This window comes from Heterodontus francisci, chromosome 6 (assembly GCF_036365525.1).
Source record: "Heterodontus francisci isolate sHetFra1 chromosome 6, sHetFra1.hap1, whole genome shotgun sequence".
In the NCBI taxonomy this organism is placed as follows: Eukaryota; Metazoa; Chordata; class Chondrichthyes; order Heterodontiformes; family Heterodontidae; genus Heterodontus; species Heterodontus francisci.
In genome coordinates this window covers 6,848,074-6,868,488 of record NC_090376.1, presented here as the reverse complement: position 1 = coordinate 6,868,488, position 20,415 = coordinate 6,848,074, and the positions used below count along the sequence as shown (strand labels likewise).

Here is a 20,415-nt window from a genome sequence, read left to right as displayed (position 1 = left end):
AGGTCAAAGATGGAGAGTCCTCTGTTTCCCTATTGTTCCAGCCACACGTTTTTAAATGATTACACTTCCTCCAAGCTATTGGGAGTCAGCTTTCCCAAGGAGGGGAGGGGTTGGATGTGGTGGAAAGGGTGGAGGAAAGGGGATGACAGCAAGGCGGATCCTGGCAAACGGACACAAAGCATCTGCTAGCTTCCAGAAAGCAGTGCAGACAAATGTCACATATTCCCTTGCCTGGAGATATGAGGGGGATCCAAAACCCAGGGCACGTGGAAGAGACAAGAGGTCTCAACCAGGTCAAGTGAGACAGAGAGCAGAACGCAGCAGGATGTCTCATCTGAAAAATATTAACTCTGCACTTGTTTAACAACAGGCTTCAGGAATGGAGGGGAGAGGAGTTTTTTTTTTAAAAAAGGGGCCGGTGGGGGGAGAAGTCACAGTTTAATGGTGTGCCCCGAGGATATGCAGCAGTCTGTGAAGATGTGTTGCAGGGGTAATAGGACACTGCTAGGGGACAGGTGCAGAGAGTAGGGTCTGTTTTGTGTCAGCAATCGAGCTGTCCAGCATGGAGAGAGCAGTTGTTGCACAAGGAAGAAATCTGTCACTGTTTTCTTCTCCTTTCTCAGCCAATTTTTTTTGTCCTTCCCTCATTTCTCGAGGTATCGACTCCCTACCAGGGTGTAGTTCCTAAGACTTCCTCTGGTATCCACTCCCTACAACCCCCCTAGGTAACTGTTCTTCACATTTGGTGTCAACCATGGCTCAGTTGGTAGAGCTCTCACTGCAGTCACTAGGCTCAGTTGCCACTCCAGAGATTTGAGCACCAAAATCAAGGCTAACACTTCCAGTCTTTTTCTTAGGCAGACTCTCAGGCTCAAGGGTGACTTGCTTCCACTCTGGTTTGATAGATTCTGAGATGGCTGATAAGTCCAATGCATGATCTGTAGACTCTGCCACATGAGGGGCAGGTGGAGTTTGAAGGTCCAGGTAGATGAGTAGTTTGGAGGTTTGTATGCTCCCTCGATGCATCAACTTCGCCTCCACATGTTCTCAATGAAATCCCTCGAGATGTACGATGCTTTCCTGAATGCGCCTTCCCTATCTAGGACGATCACGAGCCAGAGACTCCCATTTAGAATTACATTAGCAGAAAATCAGTCAGCATATTTGGAAGGCACAGGAAACAAAGGTTAGAAAATAGACATTAAGGGAGTTTGGCAGTGCTAAATGGTCATGCTAAATACTAAATTTAGCCAACGGGGCTGTTTGATCTCTTTAGCGATGCTTTGAGGACATCTCTAAAGCATTTCCACTGTCTTCCTGGAAGTCTCCTGCCAGGACCAAGTTCTGAGTAGAACAGCTGCCAGTACAGTACTGAAGGAGTGCTGCACTGTCAGAGGTGCCATCTTTCAGATGTCCTGGTCAATATTTATCAATCAGAATCACTAAAAAGCAGATTATCTCTGATTATTATCACATTGCCGTTTGTGGGAGCTTGCTGTGCACAAATTGGCTGCTGCGTTTCCTACAGCAGTGACTACGTTCAAAAAGTGCTCCATTGGCTGTAAAGCGCTTTGGGAGGTCCCAAGGTTGCTATATTTAGCTTTTGCTTGGGCAGTATCAGCAAACTATTTACTGAGAGGAAGTTGAGCCCGAAGCTGTTCTCTTCTGACGTCCACACTTTTGCTCTTGGTGTAGAGGAGTATTACTAGATAGCAATCGGGCATAGGAGCCCTAGCTGGTTTTTCTTTTCTTCCCCTTCCCTAATCCAGGATTCCGCCAACAACGATCAACTAACTCAGACCAGAAATTCTGCTCTGTACTGTTGTCATACACTATTGCCTTTACCAAGTGTATATATAGTTACCTGGTAGCCCAGTGGTTGTGACACTGGTCTAGCAACTCACAGATCATCAGTTCAAATCCCACCACAGCTCTAAAGATATTTACATAGAACCTGTCAGCAAAGAAGAAGTCTTTTGACCTGTCATTCCTTTGCAGGCTCTTTCAAATGGTTGTCCAATGTGGAACTCAGCTTTTTCCCCATAACCCTGAAAATTCATCCTGTTCAATTCCATGTCCAATTGCCTTTTGAAAGTTCCTATGGAATCTGATTCCTTCTCCCTTTCAGGTAGTGGGTTTCAAATCTTAACAATCCTCTGGGTGAAGACATTTCTCCTCCATTTCCCCTCTAGTTCTTTACCAATCATTTTAAATGTATGACCTCTGGTTACCCACCCACTTGCCAAAGGAAAGAATTTCTCCCTACTCGCTCTATCAAAACCAGACAGATGCTTCTGCAGCCGCAGATGTGACTTCAGGGTGGTATGTTACCTCCCTGGTACCAGAGTCAAAACCGTCACTGAGCAGCTACAGGACATTCTGAGGGCAGAAGGGTGAATAGCCAGAGGTCGTGGTCCATATCGGCACCAATGACATAGGCAGAAAGAGGGATGAGGCCCTGAAGGCAAAGTTTAGAGAGCTAGGAGAGAGACTGAAAAGCAGGACCTCAAAGGCAGTAATCTCTGGATTACTCCCAATGCCACGTGCTAGTGAGTACAGAAATAGAAAGATACAGCAGATGAACACGTGGCTGGAGAGATGATGCAGGAGGAAGGGCTTTAGATTCCTGAGGCATTGGGACCACTTCTGGGGAGGTAGGACCTGTACAAGCCAGATGGGTTGCACCTTAACATTACCAAGGCCAACATCCTCACAGGGGCGTTTGCTAGTGCCATTGGGGTGGGTTTAAACTGGATTGGCAGGGAGATGAGAACCTGAGAGATTCAGAAGATTCAGGGAGAGGAGAAAAGTTGGAAATGGAAGGCAGAAAATTAGTAAGCGTGTTTGAAAGTTAGATGAGACAAAGGCTAAAAAATCGAAATCAAGGGAGTTTGACAGTGCTAAATGGTATATACTTCAATGCAAGAGGTCTGGGGAATAGGGCAGATGAGTTGAGAGCACAGATTGACACATGGGGAGTATGATATAGCTGTTACTGAGATATGACTGAAGGGCAGCTCAAAATTCCTGGTTCAAGGGTTTTCAGATGAGTTAGAGAGGGGGATAAAAAAGGAGAGGGTGTCACAATATTGATTAAAGAAACAATTACAGGTGTGAGGAGGGATGATATGGTAGAAGGATCATCAAATGAGGCCATATGGGTTGAACTGAAAAACAAAAAAAGGGGAGTCATACTATTGGAAGTGTACTATAGTCGAGGGAAATTGAAGAGCAAATATGTAGGCCAATCACTGAGAAGTTCAAAAACAATAAGGCAATAATAGTGGGGGATTTCAACTATCCTAATATTAACTGGGATAAAATTAATGAGAAAGGCAAAGAGTAAGCGAAATTCTTAAAATGCATTCAGGAGAACTTCTTTTTTTTTAGCCCGTATGTAACAATCCCAACAAGAGTGGACAGGGTTCTGGTCTTAGTTTTAGTAAATGAAGCTGGGCAGGCGGAAGGGGTATCAGTTAGGGAGCACTTTGGTGGTAGTGATTATAATTCAGTTAGATTTAGAATAATTATGGAAAAGGACAAAGATAGGAATAAAAGTTCTTAATTGGGGAAAAGCTAATGTTACTAAGCTGGAATGTGATTCAGCTAAAGTGGTCTGGAACCAGCTACTTGAAGGTAATCAGTGTCAGATCAGTGGGAGGCATTCAAAAAAGAGATAGTGAGATTTCAGAGCAAGTATGTTCCCTTAAAGAAAAAGAGTAGGTCCAACAAATCTAGAGCCCCCAGATGTCAAGGGGATTAGAGAGGATAAAGAAAAGAAGGTAAGTCTATGACTGATACCGAGTGCTCAGTAGTGCAGAAAGCTTAGAGGAGTTAAGAAAGTGTAGGGATAAAACAAAAAATGAAATTAGGAAAGCAAAGAAAGAGCATGAAAAAATATTGGCAAATAAAATTAAGGAAAACCCAAAGATTGTTTTAAATAAATACATAAAGAGCAAGAGGATAACTAAAGAAAGAGTAGGACTTGTTAGGGACCATAACCTGTGTGTGGAGGCGGAGGATGTTGGTATGGCTGTTAATGAATACTTTGCATTTGTTTTCACAAAAGAGAGGGACAATACAGACATTGCGATCAAGCGGGAGTAGGCGTGTGAAACATTAGATGAAATTAACATAGTGAGAGAGGAAGTATTAAGGGGCTTAACATCTTTGAAAGTGGATAAATCCCCAGGCCCAGATGAAATGTATCTTAAGCTGTTGAGGGAAGCAAGAGAACAAATAGCGAGACCCTGACCATCATTTTGCACTCCTTTCTGGCTACATGTGTGGTGCCAGAGGACTGGAGGACACCTAAATGTAGCATTGTTTAAAAAGGGAGAAAGGGATAGACTGAGTAATTATAGGCCAGTCAGCCTAACCTCGGTGGTGGGAAAATTATTGGAAAAGTTTCTAAGGGACAGGATAAAGTTTCATGGATTTGTTAAGGGAAGGACATGTCTGATTAACATGATTGAATTTTTTGATGAGGTCGCAAGGAGGGTCGATGAGGGTAGTGCATTTGATGTAGTCTATAAAGTCCGAGTGTATCAGGCCTGTGTCCTCAGTACCTTACTCTATGGCAGCGAGGCCTGGGCAACATATGTCAGCCAAGAGCGACGTCTCAATTCATTCCATCTTCGCTGCCTCCAGAGAATACTTGGCATCAGGTGGCAGGACCGTATCTCCAACACAGAAGTCCTCGAGGCGGCCAACATCCCCAGCTTGTACACACTACTGAGTCAGCGGCGCTTGAGATGGCTTGGCCATGTGAGCCGCATGGAAGATGGCAGGATCCCAAAGACACATTGTACAGCGAGCTCGCCACTGGTATCAGACCCACCGGCCGTCCACGTCTCCGCTTTAAAGACGTCTGCAAACGCGACATGAAATCCTGTGACATTGATCACAAGTCGTGGGAGTCAGTTGCCAGCGTTCGCCAGAGCTGGCGGGCAGCCATAAAGACAGGGCTAAAATGTGGCGAGTCGAAGAGACTTAGTAGTTGGCAGGAAAAAAGACAGAGGCGCAAGGGGAGAAACTGTGCAACAGCCCCGACAAACAAATTTCTCTGCAGCACCTGTGGAAGAGCCTGTCACTCTAGAATTGGCCTTTATAGCCACTCCAGGCGCTGCTTCACAAACCACTGACCACCTCCAGGCGCATATCCATTGTCTCTCGAGATAAGGAGGCCCAAAAGAAAGAATATGGAATTTAGCAAGACTTTTGATAAGGTCCCAAATGGCAAACTAGTCACGCAAGTAAAAGCCCATGGGATCCAAGGTAAAGTGGCAAGTTGGATTCAAAATTGGCTCAGAGGCAGGAAGAGGAAGAAAAGGGTAATGGGTACTTTTGTGGGGTTTCCAGTGGGGTTTCATAGGATCAGTACTCAGTCCCTTGCTTTTTGTTGGATGTATTAATGATTTGGATTTGCTTATAGGAGGAATGATTAAGAAGTTTCCAGACAGTACAAAAATTGGCCTTGTGGGTGGTAATGAAGATGAAAGCTGTAGACTGTAGGAAGATATCAATGAATTAATCAGGTGGCCGGAACAGTGGCAAATGGAGTTCAATCCAGAGAAGTGTGAGGTAATGCATTTGGGGAAGGCTAACAAGGCAAGGGAATACACAATAAATGGTAGGATACTGAGAATTGTAGAGAAACAGAGACCTTGGAGTCCATGTCCACAGATTCCTGAAGGTGGCTGGACAGGTAGATAAGGTGGTAAAGAAAGCATACAGGATACTTTCCTTTATTATTTGAGGCATAGAATGTAAGAGTAGGAGGTTATGCTGGAACTGTATAAAACATTGGTTAGGTTACAGCTGGAGTACTGCATGCAGTTCTTTGGTCACCACACTATAGGAAAGATGTGATTGCACTAGAGAGGGTACAGAGGTTTAAGGTGCGAGGGGCAAAGTTTAGAGGGGATGTGCGAGGCAAGTTTTTTACACAGAGGGTGGTGAGTGCCTGGAACTTGCTGCCAGGGGAGGTGGTGGAAGCAGATACGATAGTGACGTTTAAGAGACATCTTGACAAATATATGAATAGGAAGGGAATAGAGGGATATGGGCCCCGGAAGTGCAGAAGGTGTTAGATTCGGCAGGCATCAAGATCGGCGCAGGCTTGGAGGGCCGAATGGCCTGTTCCTGTGCTGTACTGTTCTTTGTTTTTTGTTCAGAGGAGATTTACGAGGATGTTGCCTGGGCTGGAGAATTTTAGTCACGAGGAAAGATTGGATAGGCTAAGGTTGTTTTCTTTGAAACAGAGTAGGCCAAGGGGAGAATTTAAGTTTATAAAATTATGAGGGGTCTGTAACCAGTGGCATAGATTTAGGTTAAGGGGTAGGAAGTTTAGACAGGATTTGAGGGAATTTTTTTTTTCATCCAGAGGGTGGTGGGGATCTGGAACTCACTGACTGAAAGGCTGGTGGAGGCAGAAACCCTCATAATATTTAAAAAGTACTTGGATATGCATTTGAAGTGCCGTAACCAACAAGGCTACGGACCAAGAGCTGGAAAGTAGGATTAGGCTGGATGGTTACTTGCTGGCTGGCGCAAACATGATGGGTAGAATGGCCTCCTTCCGTGCTGTAAATTTCTATAATTCTGTGAACCCTTCATAATTTTAAGTAACTTTATTAGATCTCCCCTTAATCTCCTCTGCTCGAAGGAAAATGATCCCAGCTTCTCTAATCTCTCCATATAACTGAAATCTCTCATCTCTGGTCTATAAACAGAAAATGCTTGGAAATATTCAGCAGGTCTGGCAATATCTGTGGAGGGAGAAACAGAGTTAACGTTTCAGGTCGATGACCTCTTGTTGCAACTATCCACAGTATTTTGCTTTTGTATTAGTCCTTTATCCCTGGTAAATCTCCTCTGCATCCGGTGAGGCCTTGACGTACTTCTTCAACTGTGGTGTCCAGAATTATACACAATACTCCAGCTGATACCCAACCAGTGATTTGTAAAGGTTTAACGTGACTTTGCTGTCATTGTACTCAATGCCCCTCTTTACAAAGCCAAGAACAACATTTTTCTTTTTAACTGATAACTAGCAGTTATATTTATTGAGTTGGTATTTATTTGTTCACTATAAAATTATGTAGACTTTACATCTCAGAAACAGGCCATCTGGTCCTTGCCAGTGTTTAAGCTCCACACAAGTCTCCTCTCACCCCTCATCTTTTCACCCTATCAGCATATCCTTTTATTCCTTTCGGCCCGCATGTTCTTATCTAGCTTCCTCTTCAATGCATCTGTTTGGCTCAACTAATTCTTATGGTAACAAATTCCACATTCTCACCACTCTCTGGATAAAAAGTTTCTCTTAAGTCCTCTATTAGACTTACCAGTGGCTAGCATATTCATGGCCCTTCGTTTTGGTCTCTTATACAAGTGGAAACATCTCTACATCTACCCTATCAAATTCATTCATAATCTTAAAGACCTCTATCAGGTCACCCTTCAGTCTTTGCTTTTCTAGACAAAAGAGTCCCAGCTTTTTCAATCTTTCCTGATAGTTATAACCTGTCAGTTTTGATATCATCCTTGTAAATCTGTTTTGCACCTTCTCCAGTGTTTCTATATCCTTTTTTCAGTGTGGAGATCAGAAATGTACATAATACTGCCAAGTGTGGTGCACCATACTGTAAACTTTATTTTCTTTGCTGGGCTATTTTTGAGTCGTATTGAAGTACAGTGACTCTGGGGTAATTCACTTCTGATTCGCAGCACTTTCCCTTCAAGGAAACCTTTTGTGCTCCACTCAGTCACTACAGAGGGCAGTGGGAATTTGATGTGCTTGGATCCTAACCTATTCCTGCAGCTATACCACTACAACACTATACCTTTATACGACTTAGCTATCTCAGTGATATACCACTTCGTGACCACGACACCATTGTGCCACCAAAACTCTGCTGCCCATGTTCTAACTTACACAGAGTCCCATTCATCCATCGCCCCCTCTGCTCGCTGAACAACATTGGCTCCCAATCTGGTAACACCTCGATTTAAAAAAAAACATTCTGATCCTTGTTTACAAATCCCTCCATGGCCTCGCCCCCACCCACACCCCTTCCTATCTCTAACGTCCTGCAGCCCCACAACCCTCTGAGATCTGTGTGCTCCTCCAATTCTGACCTCTTGAGCATCCCAAAGTTTAATCGTTCCACCATTGGCGGCTGTGCCTTCAGCTGCTTGGGCCCTTATCTCTATAATTCCCTCCCTAAACCTCTCTGCCTGTCTTCTCCTTTAAGATGCTCCTTAAAATCTACCTCTTTGGCCAAGCATTTGGTCATCTGTTCGGCTCAGTGTCATATGTTGTCCATTTAATTCCTGTGAAGCACCTTGAGATGTTAAAGCTGTTACCTAAATGCAAGTTGAAATTACAGAGCAAAGCATAGTAATACTCGATAGGCTGAAGCCAAATCTGGCTATAGATTACTCAATTAAGGCCTCTGACTTAAGAGAGCGAAGCTGGGGAACGTACCAGTGTGAATGACAGGGTCAAGAGATGCTTCATAGAGATGATTATAAATCACTGACTGGGACTGAGCTGGAATATAGAGTCCAGTTCAGGGCACCACACATTAGAAAAGGATGTCAAAGCTTTGGAAAGAGTGCAGAGGAAGTTCACTAGAATGGCACCAGGGCTGAGCAGCTGCAATTATGTGGAGAGACTGGAGAAGCTGAAGTTGTCCTCCTTAGAGGAGAGAATGTTAAGGGGAGATGTAAGAGAGGTATTTAAAATCACAAAGTGTTTTGATAGAGTAAGGACATAAGAAATAAGAGCAGGAGTAGGCTGTTCAGAACCCCCCGCCCCCCCCCCCCCCCCCCCCCCCACCAAACCTGCTCTGTCATTTACTAAGATCAAGGCTGATCATCTACCTCAACTCCATCTTCCCGCAATATCCCACATCCCTTAATTCCTCTAGTATCCAAAAGGTAGATAGAAATTGTTTACACTGGTGGGAGAGTCAGTAACCAGAGGACAGATTTAAAATAATTGACAAGTTCCTCACCAAGACACACACCGTTCTGACTTGGAACTATATCACTGTTCCTTCACTGGGTCAAAATCCTGACTCTCCCTCCCTAACAGCGCTATGAGTGTACCTACACCACACGGACTGCAGCGGTTCAAGAAGGCAGCTCACCACTACCTTCTCGAGGGCAATTAGGGATGGGCAATAAATGCCGGCCTGGCCAGTGAAGCCCACATCCCATGAATGAATTAAAATTAAAAGAACCAGAGGAGAGATGAGATTGTTTTTTACACAGTGAGTTGCTGTGATCTGGAACGCGCTGCCTGAAAGGGCGATGGAAGCAGATTCAAGAGTAACTTTCAAAAGGGGGAATTGGATAAATACTAAAAAAGGAAAAATCTGGAGGGTTATGGGGAAGAGAGTGGTGGGGGGGGGTGGCGGTGTGGAATTAATTGGACAACGCTTTGAGCTGGCACAGACACAATGGGCCAAATGGCCTCCTTCTGTGCTGTATGGTTCTGTGAAACTGGGGAGTTGTTTTTAGTCACAGCAGAATGGTGATTGAATTGGTGGGGGGGGGGCGGTTGTGGACAGCTGAGCGGTCTGGAAAATGTGAAGGCAGCCTTGTCAAATGATCGCGATCTCCAGCTTTGTTAGCAGAAGTGGAATCCATTTCACATCCTGTAATCTTGTACATTACTAAGGTCAGAGTGTTATCTTCTCTTCTTCCAAGCCCAGCTGTGACAACTGAAGCTCTATTTTGTAAACATTTTAAATTGTGCAGGCGCGCACTCAATTCACAGGCACTCCTGAGTAGAAAGGTGAAAGCCTTCTCTACGCACTGAGCCTTATCACATCTCTCAAAAATGCCTTAAAGCACTACAATTACTTTGAAGGGCAGTGACTGTTATGCAAGCAAACCACAGTGGGGTGGGGGTGTCACATTTATACACAGCAAGATCCCAAAAACAAAAAGGATTAATGACTGTTTTGATGGTTGATGTTCCCTCCTTCAACCAAGACACTGGGAAAACTCCCTTCCCTTGTAACTGGCGGATGGATGTTTAATCGCCAGGGATTTGATCTGATAATCCAGGCTGACACTCCCAGAGCAGTACTGAGGGAGTGCTGCACTTTTGGAGGTGTTGTCTTTGCGATGAGACGTTAACCCAAGACCCTGTCTACCCCCTCAGGTAGATGTAAAAGATTCCATGGTATTATTTTAAAGAGCAGTGGCGTTGTCTATAATATCCTGGCCTACACTTACATTTATAGAACAGTACCAACAGTAGGCAAACCAGTGCAAGGCATTCAAAAGCGAGATTCTACGGGCACATGTCCCCACAAAGAAAAAGGGTGGTACTGGCAAATCTGGAGCCCCCTGGTTATCTAGAAGCATACAGGGTAAAATAAAGCAGAAAAAGAAAGCTTTTGCCAGTCACAAAAAACTTAATACTTTAGAAAGCCTTGAGGCGTATAGAAATTGCAGGGGCGAAGTAAAAAAGGAAATGAGGAAAGTAAAGAGAGGACATGAAAAATATTGGCAGGTAAAATTAAAGAAAACCCAAAGATGTTTTATCAGTACATTAAGAGCGAGAGGATAACTAAGGAAAGGGTAGGGCCTATTAGAGATGTATAAGGGAACTTAGGCATGGATGCAGAAGATGTGGGCAGGGTTCTTAATGAGTACTTTGCCTTTGTCTTCACAAAGGAGAGGGATGATGCAGACATTGTAGTTAAAGAGGAGTGTGAAATATTAGATACAATAAGCATAATGAGAGAGGATGTACGCGAGGGTCTGACATCCTTGAAAATGGATAAATCACCAGGGCCGGATGGATTGTATCCCAGGTTGTTAAATGAAACCAGTGAGGAAATAGTGGATGTTCTGAGGATCATTGTCAAATTCTCACTAGATACAGGCAAGTACCAGAGGGTTGGAAGTCTGCGAGCATTGTACCATTGTTTAAAAAGGGTGCGAGGGATAGGCCAAATAATTATAGGCAGGTTAGTCTGACCTCTGTGGTGGGCAAATTATTAGAATCAATTCTGAGAGATAGGAAAAACTGCCACTTGGAAAGGCATGGATAGTCAGTATGGATTTGTTAAGGGAAGGTTGTGTCTTACTAACAGTTGAATTTTTTGAGGAAGTAACAAGGAGGATTGATGAGGGCAGTCCAGTGGATGTTGTATACATGGATTCTAGTAAGGATTTGATAAGGTCCTGCATGGCAGATTGGTCAGAAAAATTAAAGCCCATGGGATACAGGGGAGTGTGGCGAGTTGGATCCAAAATTGGCTCAGGACCAGGAAACAAAGGGGTAATGGTTGATGGATGTTTATGCAAATGGAAGGCCGTTTTCCAGTGGCATTCCACAGGGCTCAGTGTTGGGTCCCTTGCTGTTTGTGATATATATTAATGATTTGGACTTAACTGTGGGAGGCATGATTGGGAAATTTGCAGATGACTCAAAAATTGGCGGTGTAGTTGATAGTGAAGAGGATAGCTGTAGACTCCAGAATGATATCAATGGTTTGATTGAGTGGGCGGAAAAGTGGCAAATGGAATTTAAACAGGAGAAGTGTGAGGTAATGCATTTGGGGAGGGCAAACAAAGCGAGGGAATACACAATAAATGGGAGGATATTGAGAGGGGTAGAAGAAGTGAGAGACCTTGGAGTGCATGTCCAAAGGTCCCTGAAGGTGGCAGGACAGGTAGATAAAGTGGTGAAGAAGGCATATGGAATGCTTTCCTTTATTGGCCGAGGTATAGAATACAAAAGCAGGGATGTACTGCTGGAACTGTATAAAACGCTGGTTAGACCACAGCTAGAGTATTGCATACAGATCTGGTCACCATATTACAGGAGAGACATGATTGCTCTGGAGCGAATACAGAGGAGATTTACAAGAATGTTGCCAGGGCTTGGAAATTGCAGCTATGAGGAAAGATTGGATCGGCTAGGGTTGTTTTCCTTAGAACAGAGGAGGCTGAGGGGTGACTTAATTACAAAATTATGAGGGGCCTAGATAGAGTAGACAGGAAGGACCTGTTTCCCCTAGCGGAGAAATCAATTACCGTAGGCACAGGTTTAAGGTGATTAGTAGAAGGATTAGAGGGGACATGAGGAAAAACATTTTCACCCAGAGGGTGGTGGGTGTCTGGAATTCACTGCCAGGAAGAGTGGTGGAGGCAGAAACCCTCAACTCATTTAAAAGGTTCCTGGACCTGCACCTGAAGTGCTGTAACCTGCAAGGCTACGGACCAGGTGCTGGAAGCTGGGATTAGAATGGGCGGCTAGTTTTTTTTCAGATGCCGCAAAAACGATGGGCTGAATGGCCTCTTTCTGTGCTGTAACTTTTCTATGGTTATATGGTTCTAGTACCCTGTACAGTACAGAAGGAGGCCATTCGGAGCATTAGGTCTGCACCTGCTCTTTCAAAGAGCAATCCAGTTAGTTCTGCTGCCCCACTTTTTTCTGATTTCCCTGCAATTATTTTCTCCTTCAAGTATTTATCCAATTCCCTTTTGGAGGCTTCTATTGAATCTGTATCCACCACCCAATCAAGCAATGTTTATTTTTATTCATTCATGGGATTTGGGCGTCGCTGGCTAGGCCAGCATTTATTGCCCATTCCTAATTGCCCTTGAACGCTGCAGTCCATTTGGACTTCGTAGCGGTTGGATACAACTGAGTGGCTTGCTAGGCCATTTCAGAGGGCATGTAAGAGTCAACCACATTGCTGTGGGTCTGGAGTCACATGTCGGCCAAACCAGGTAAGGACAGCAGATTTCCTTCCTGAAAGGACATTAGTGAACCAGATGGGTTTTTTACAATAATTGACAATGGTTTCATGACCATCATTAGACTAGCTTTTAATTCCAGATTTATTAATTGAATTCAAATTCCACCTTCTGCTGTGGTCGGATTTGAACCCACGTCCCCAGAGCAATACCTGGGTCTCTGGGTTCTAGTCCAGTGACAATACCAAGATGTCACCGCCTTCCCTGAATTCCAAATCCTAACCATTTGTTGCGTTAAAACGTTTTTCCTCATGTCACCTCTGGTTCTTTTGCCAATCACCTTAAAACTATCCCTTCCAGTTATCCACTCTTCTGCCACTGGAAACAGTTTATTTTTATTTACTCTGTCAAAACCCCTTATGATTTTTGAACACCTCTTTATCACATCTTCTCTGAGCCATCCCTGCTCAAAGGCAAACAAGCTCATCTTCTGTCCTGGTAACTGAATTCCTTCATTCCTGATACTATTCAAGTAAGTTTCTTCTGCACCTACTCCAAGGCTTTGAATTGGACACCAACTGGGGGCTAACCAATGAATTATAAAGAGATAGGGAAGGGCGAGGCCATGGTGGGATTTGAAAACAAGTGTGAGAATTTTAAAATTGAGACACTTACCAACTGGGAGCCAGAGTAAATCATTGAGCACAGTGGATGGAGGGTGAATGGGACTTGGTGGGGGGAATTGTATGTCCTCCCCTGCGCAGGTTCCCCGCCACCTTCCCGCCTGCGCAGAAGTTAAGTGCTGGATGGGAAGGCCTGTGAACCGCCTCCCTACCCTGCCGCCAATTGAAGCCCTTAACTGGGCAATTAACCCCAATTAAGTGTCTCATCCAGCCGCTGCAATTAGCTGAGCGGGCAGTCATGTCGCCGCATGGGAAGCATGGCAGGAAAAATGGTGCTGGCTGCTGGCTCTGGCTCCTGGGGGTGAGTAGCTGGGGTGGGAGTTCGTCATTAAAAGGCACTTGGAGCCTGAATGAGGGACCCAACATTGAGAAGTGGGGGTACTGCTGAGAGCCAGTCATTGCCTTGCTGCTGATCTCCCCCCCCCCCCCCACCCTCCCACGAGACCCCTCCTGACCTACCTACCTGTGGCCTGGGTCCAGCGCCACTCCTCAGCCTTAGGTGGGTCCTCCACTGCCTCCGCAGTGGCGCTCCTCAGTGAAAGAGCTGCTGGCCTCTGACAAGCTGCCAGCTCTCAGAGGGTGGGACTTGTGTCGCCGGGGTCCTTGATCCTGTGGAAGGCCCGTCACTGTCCTCGGAAGTGCCTAATTGGCACTTGATCAGCACGCCTTGCCTCTGAAGGGCGACACGGGTTCTCGGCGGCGCTTTTGCCGGAGGTCAAGGCCCCCGTCGCCTGGTGAAATCCCGGCCTGCGTGAGTTAGGATAAGGATAACTTCTTTCTGTTTTAATTTCAGATTTACTGAGAGAAGCTGCCGGACAGGCCAGAAATATTTACAGCATTTCTCACCGAATCTTTCCCTCTCCCAAGGGGAGAGGATAGTTCTGCTGTAGCAACAGTGCAGCCTGACACAACCAGTGTCACCACCAAACTTCCAACATTTCTCCCTGTGCAGTTTGGGGATTTTATTTTTAAATGCCTTGTCTGCTCCATGCCTTTTAAATAATGATTCCTTAATGGTGTCCTCAGTAATTTATGGCCTGAGCTGCTACAGTATTATATTGCAGTCATTTTTCTATCCTCATTGATTGTGTGATTACAGTGTCATTCCTCACTGATTAGGCAAATTCTATTATTGATGAAAGGGAAACTAATTGATAATGAGTATTAAAGGGACAGTTCCAGCCATTAAACAAAGAAGCCTAGTCCCAGGCTCCTCGATTCCCGAGTCCCACTTTGCCCTGTGTCTCCCCCGTGCCCGGTCCCTCTGTGCTCTCCCCCTCACCCAGTCCCACTGTGCTGGCCCCCGCCCCCCCCCACAATCCCCAGGCCCAGTCCCATTATGGAGTGTGACAGGGAGCAGATGCAGAGTAACAAAGAAATATGGAAAGAGGAGAGTGACAAACACAGTAAAAGAGTAACAGAAATGCAGTAGAGTGTAACTAACAGAAAGAGAAAGTAACAGGGCACAGGAAGAGAATGGCACACCGAGAGAAAGGTCATAAAATAATATATAGGAGCAGCAGTCGGCCCTCTGGCCTGCTTCGCCATTCGGTAAGATAATGGCTGATCTGATCTTGGCCTCCACTCCACTTTCCTGGCTGCTCCCCACAACCCTTGACTCCCTTGTAGATCAAAAATCTGTCCAACTCAGCCTTGAATATATTCAATGACCCAGCCTCCACTGCTCTCTGGGAAAGAGAATTCCAAAGATTAATGAGCCTCTGAGAAAAGAAATTCCTCTTCATCCCCATCTTAAAAGGGAGACCCCTTATTCTGAAACTGCTCCCTAGTTCTAGATTCCCCCACCCGGGGAAACACCCTCTCAGCATCTCAGCAGAAATACATATCCAAGGAGCAGCCACCGATCGGAGGATTCACGTACCCTGAGACCTCAGGATGTGGCCAAGTTGCCAAGGCATCACCAAGAGAGGGTAGTAATCCGCAGTGAAGTCTGTCCCTAAACCCAAATATTTACCCCCCCACAACTTACCAAACAGAACCATAAGGCAGAAATGGCCAAGGTGTCTGTACCCATGCCTGTCTGTTAAATAACAGAGGCATTAGCAAGGAAGTTATGATAAACCTTTATAAATCACTGGCTAGGCCTCAGCTGGAGTATTGCGTCCTAATTTTGGAAACCATATTTTAGGAAGGATGTTAAGGCATTGGAGAGCGTGCAGTGAAGATTTACTACTTCATTTGAGATGGATGAGAGATTTCAGTTATGTTGAGGGGACTGGAGAAGCTGGGATTGTTCTCCTTCGAGCAGAGAAGTTTAAGGGGAGTTTTATTGGAGATGTTCAAAGTTATAAATGGTTTTGATAGAGTAAATGAGGAGAAACTTTTCCAGTGGCAGGAGGTCAGTAACCAGAGAACACAGATTTAAGATAATTGGCAAAAGAACTGGAGAGGGAGATGAGGAGTCTTTTTTTTAATGTAAAAACAACTTGCATTTATATAGCACCTTTCATTGCCACCAGACGCCTCAAAGCACTTTACAGCCAAGGTAGTACTTTAGAAGCAACGTAGGAAACACAACAGCTAGTTTGCACATCGCAGGATCCCCCAAACAACAATGTGATAATGACCAGATACTCCATTTTTGTAATGTTGACTGTGGGATAAATATTGGCCAGGACACCAGACATGCAATCTTTTACTTCACCTGAGGGGACAGATGGGGCCTCGGTTTAAAATCCCTTCTGAAAGACAGCACCTTCAGCTGTGCAACACACTCTCAGTGCTGCACTGGAGGGTCAGCCTTATTTATTTTATTTAGGGATACAGCACTGAAATAGGCCCTTTGGCCCACCGAGTCTGTGCTGACCATCAACCACCCATTTTATACTAATCCTACATTAATCCCATATTCCTTACCACATCCCCACACTAGGCGCAATTTACAATGGCCAATTTACCGATCAACCTGCAGGTCTTTGGCTGTGGGAGGAAACCGGAGCTCCCGGCAGAAACCCACGTGGTCAAAGGGAGAACTTGCAAACTCCACACAGGCAGTACCCAGAATCGAACCCAGGTCACTGGAGCTGTGGTGCTAGCCACTGTGCCACCCTTGATTTTTATGCTCAAGTCCTGGAGTGGGACTTGAATTCGCAACCCTCTGACTCAGAGGCGAGAGTGCTACCCACTGAGCCACGGCTGACGCATTAGTGACTGACACCATGCAGTGAGTTGTTATGATCTGGAATGCGCTGCCTGTAAAGGTGGTAGAAGCAGTTTCAACTTTCAAAAGGGAATTGGATAAATATTTGAAAAGGAAACATTTGCAGGGCTATGGGGAATGAGCAGGGGGAGTGGGGCTAATTGGATAAATCGTTCAAAGAGTTGATGCAGGCATGATGGACCGAATGGCCTGCTTTCGTGCTGTATCATTCTATGAAACCCTCGAGACAATGGATGAGAAATGAAGTAGTAAGCTTAGCTTAGCCCAGGTGGCATATACAGCACGCCACTTTCCAGTGTTCTGAACTGCCCACAAACACTGCCTAGGGCAGTGATCCAGTATATATATGATTTTTTAAGTAATCATAACTCCGGAATTGATTGCGTGCGAGCAAACAATCGCAATGCCACCCTTAGGAGCGTCTCTGCACAGCAGCGATCAATATTGTAAAGAGCAGTGTGTAAATCCTTCACTGCAGCAGACATGCTTAGGGGCACACCACATATCTCCCAGAGAATGGATATTCACCTAGGCTTAATCTTGTAAAAGACCCAGCTGCTTGTCAAAGATCTACATTACCTTTTATCTGCGTTTATTTTCCAATGCATCATTTATATAATTTCAGGATAGGATAATGGATAGCTCTGCGAGAGGCTGGTGGGACTTGTGCGAATGTATCGCAAAATCCTCATCCTTGTTTACAAATCCCTCATCCTTGTTTACAAATCCCTCTCATGGCTTCACTCCGCTCTAGCCCTATTTCCTAATACATGCCCACTAGCCTCTTCTAGTTCTGGTCTTTCTGCACCTGTTCCTCAGTTTCATAGCCATGCCTTAAGCCAACATAAGCCCTTGTTCTAGGTTACCCTCTCCCTGACCCCTCTGCATGTTACATCTTCCCCTCAACCTTCAAAAGCCTTGTGCTTTGCTCAGGTCCAACCTCCAATTTGTTCACTATGTTGAAGGCTCCATAAAGGTGTGGAATGGGAGGGGGGGTTTGGAGAGATGGCACCTGAGTGACTAGAAGGTATTGATAAAATGACGATTGGAGGGTAATGAGTTGAAGATAGGAGTGCATGTGGGTCAGGGGTAGGAGCACCGAGGGTAGGCACGTTAGTGGGTCAAGGGTTGGGAGGATGATGAGTTCCAAACAGGCATGTTAGAGATTTGAAGCTTTTGTAGCAACATTGGTGGAGTTAGTCCTGTTCAACTTTCACCTTTTTCTCATTCAGGTGCCAATCCCTTGCTGCGCAATGATATGGGATACACGCCAGTGGACTACGCCAGGGAAGGGGAAGTCAAGAAGCTATTGAAGGAGGCTGAAGTGAAGGTGAATGCAACATCCTAAGCTTTTAGGAAGAGATCGTGGGGCAGATATGTCACATTATCATACCAACTGTTCCTCAAACTATTGGCAATGGATTTGACCTCTATCCAGTCATTGGGAAAGGCAATGTTTAATTGAGCCACACATCAGGTGGGTCAGTGCAGTACTGAGAGAGTGCCACACTGTCGGAAGTGCTGTTTTTCAGATGAAAGCTTAAATGGAGGCCCGGTCTGCCCTCTCAGGTGAATGTAAAAGATCCCATGTCACTATTTTGAAGAGCAGCGGTGTTCTAGCCAATATTTATCTCGCAGACCCAACAATAGCTCCTGGTCTGGACATTGCCTCGAATTTAAAAACTTTCTCCTTGCGTTCCGATCCCTCCATGGCCTCCAACTTCCCTATCTCTGAAACTGCTTCCTGCCCCACAACTCTTTGAGATCTCTGTTCCTCCATTTCTGCCCTCTTGTGCATTGCATTGTAATCGCTCTACCATTGGTGGCCAGGCCCTCAATTGCATGGGCCCTAGGCTCTTGAAATCCCCCCCAAAACCTCTCTGCCTCTCTCCTCCTTTAAGATGTTCCTTAAAACCTAACTTTTGGCCAAGCTTTGGTTCATCTACCTTGTGTCTCCTTATATGTCTCAGTGTCAAATTTTGCTTGATAATCACTCCTGTGTAGTAAGATTATAAGATTAGATTAGAGATACAGCACTGAAACAGGCCCTTCGGCCCACCGAGTCTGTGCCGAACATCAACCACCCATTTATACTAATCCTACACTAATCCCATATTCCTACCAAACATCCCCACCTGTCCCTATATTTCCCTACCACCTACCTATACTTGTGACAATTTATAATGGTGCTTTGGGATGTTTTACTATGTTGAAAGCATTGTATAAATGTATTGCTGATGCAGAGGAACTTTTATCCTGTGTCTGACCCATTCCAAATCGGTTGTTAGTAACCCTGCTGGATACGGCTCAAAGTAGGTTTCCAATGGTCACTTTCTCAAGCAAGGTACTAAAAGGACCCCAATCAGAGCACATACCAGCAGCAATTTAAAAGACAAGGCTGCAAGAGGGCAATAATGCAATGGATTGTTTTAAATTTTGTGCCTTGTGCACATCGTTCCAGCAACTTTATATAGTCATAAAAACTAGAGCACAGAAAGAGGCATTTCGGCTCATTGTTCCTGTACTAGTGTTGGCTCCTGCTTGCCACAGTGTCCTTTTAAAGTTCTGGATGCTTAGGGAAAGGGCTTTTGTCAGTGTTGAATTAATCCCAGGTCAGAACATCCATTTGTATCATTTGTCTGCAAATTGATAGTAAGAAGAATTTAAACTTTGCATGTAGTCCCCAAAGGCTCCATAACATGCAGACACAACAAAATTTGAAGTCACGATGCAAAAGAAACTTTACTCTCCATCTACCCAGTTCCTTACCTAACCTGGGAGCTTTACCTAACCTGCGCTGTACTGGCCCTGGGAGTGTTCGATAGGACAGTGTTGAGGGAGCTATACTCTGTATCTAACCTATTTTCTTTTCTTCCCGTGCTGTACCTGTACTGGGAGTGTTTGATGGGGACAGTGTAGAGGAAGCTTTACTCTGTATCTAACCCCGTGCTGTACCTGTCCTGGGAGATTTGACAGGGGGTGACAAACATGGAGAAAATATTCTAACCATAATGGGCACAAAATTTTTTTAAAAATACAGCTTAAGTGAAGTTTTGCGTTAATTAAATGCAAGTTCTTCTTTTCTCTGTACGCACATTCGCAAGTTCCTGCACAACACATACGAAGTCACTTGAGAATCATGACCGAATACGTTGACCAATTACAATTCTCTCATCCATGAGTTCTGAGGCCAGCTGCTCTGAGAGAGATCAACTAACTCAGAGTAGGCCAGGCACTGAATCTGGGATCTTGCTGCTCTTTGTGTGCGGCTCAGTACCACACCAGCTGAGAGCAGCTAACTCGGCACACTTCCAGTATAAAACCTGGAACCTTCCCTGAACCAGCGGAACTGCACATCCACCAGTCAAACCACTGAAATTCAACAGCTTGCAATCTATAGACAGGAGGAGTAAGGAAAAGTTTTATACACACACAGACTCACAGTCTCATCGCTCTACAGCAGTTTTCTCATTATGCTTTAGAAAGTGACTGATGATAAATTGCCCGAAATGAAATTTCTTATATAAAAAAAAAATGGATGCAGTCACAAAACAAACACTCGATAAACTGATGGAATCCATCATTGCAGGGTTTCAGATGGGGCAATAACTGTGTGACAGCTCCCCTGTGAAAGGAACACTTACAACAGATCTTGTGCTGAACCTGAGCCAGACCAAAGATGCAGGTCCTTCTGGCGGAAAATGCATCATTCAAACGCCTCTCAAACACACAGATACCTATGTTTTATATAAATATACAGATATGAGTACAAGGTCTTTAATTCGTCTGACATTTGAGTGTTTACATATTTGCATCTGA

The 20,415-nt window shown here is 44.9% G+C and overlaps 1 protein-coding gene across 1 annotated transcript in view; it reads left to right on the top strand.

The window, feature by feature from the left end:
• Positions 1-20,415, top strand: part of clpb (ClpB family mitochondrial disaggregase) — a 145,243-nt gene that overhangs the window by 43,964 nt on the left and 80,864 nt on the right. The window contains exon 6 of the mRNA XM_068033039.1: positions 17,829-17,926. Within this exon, the coding sequence (XP_067889140.1) occupies positions 17,829-17,926 (98 nt within the window). The remainder of the gene's footprint in view (positions 1-17,828; positions 17,927-20,415) is intronic.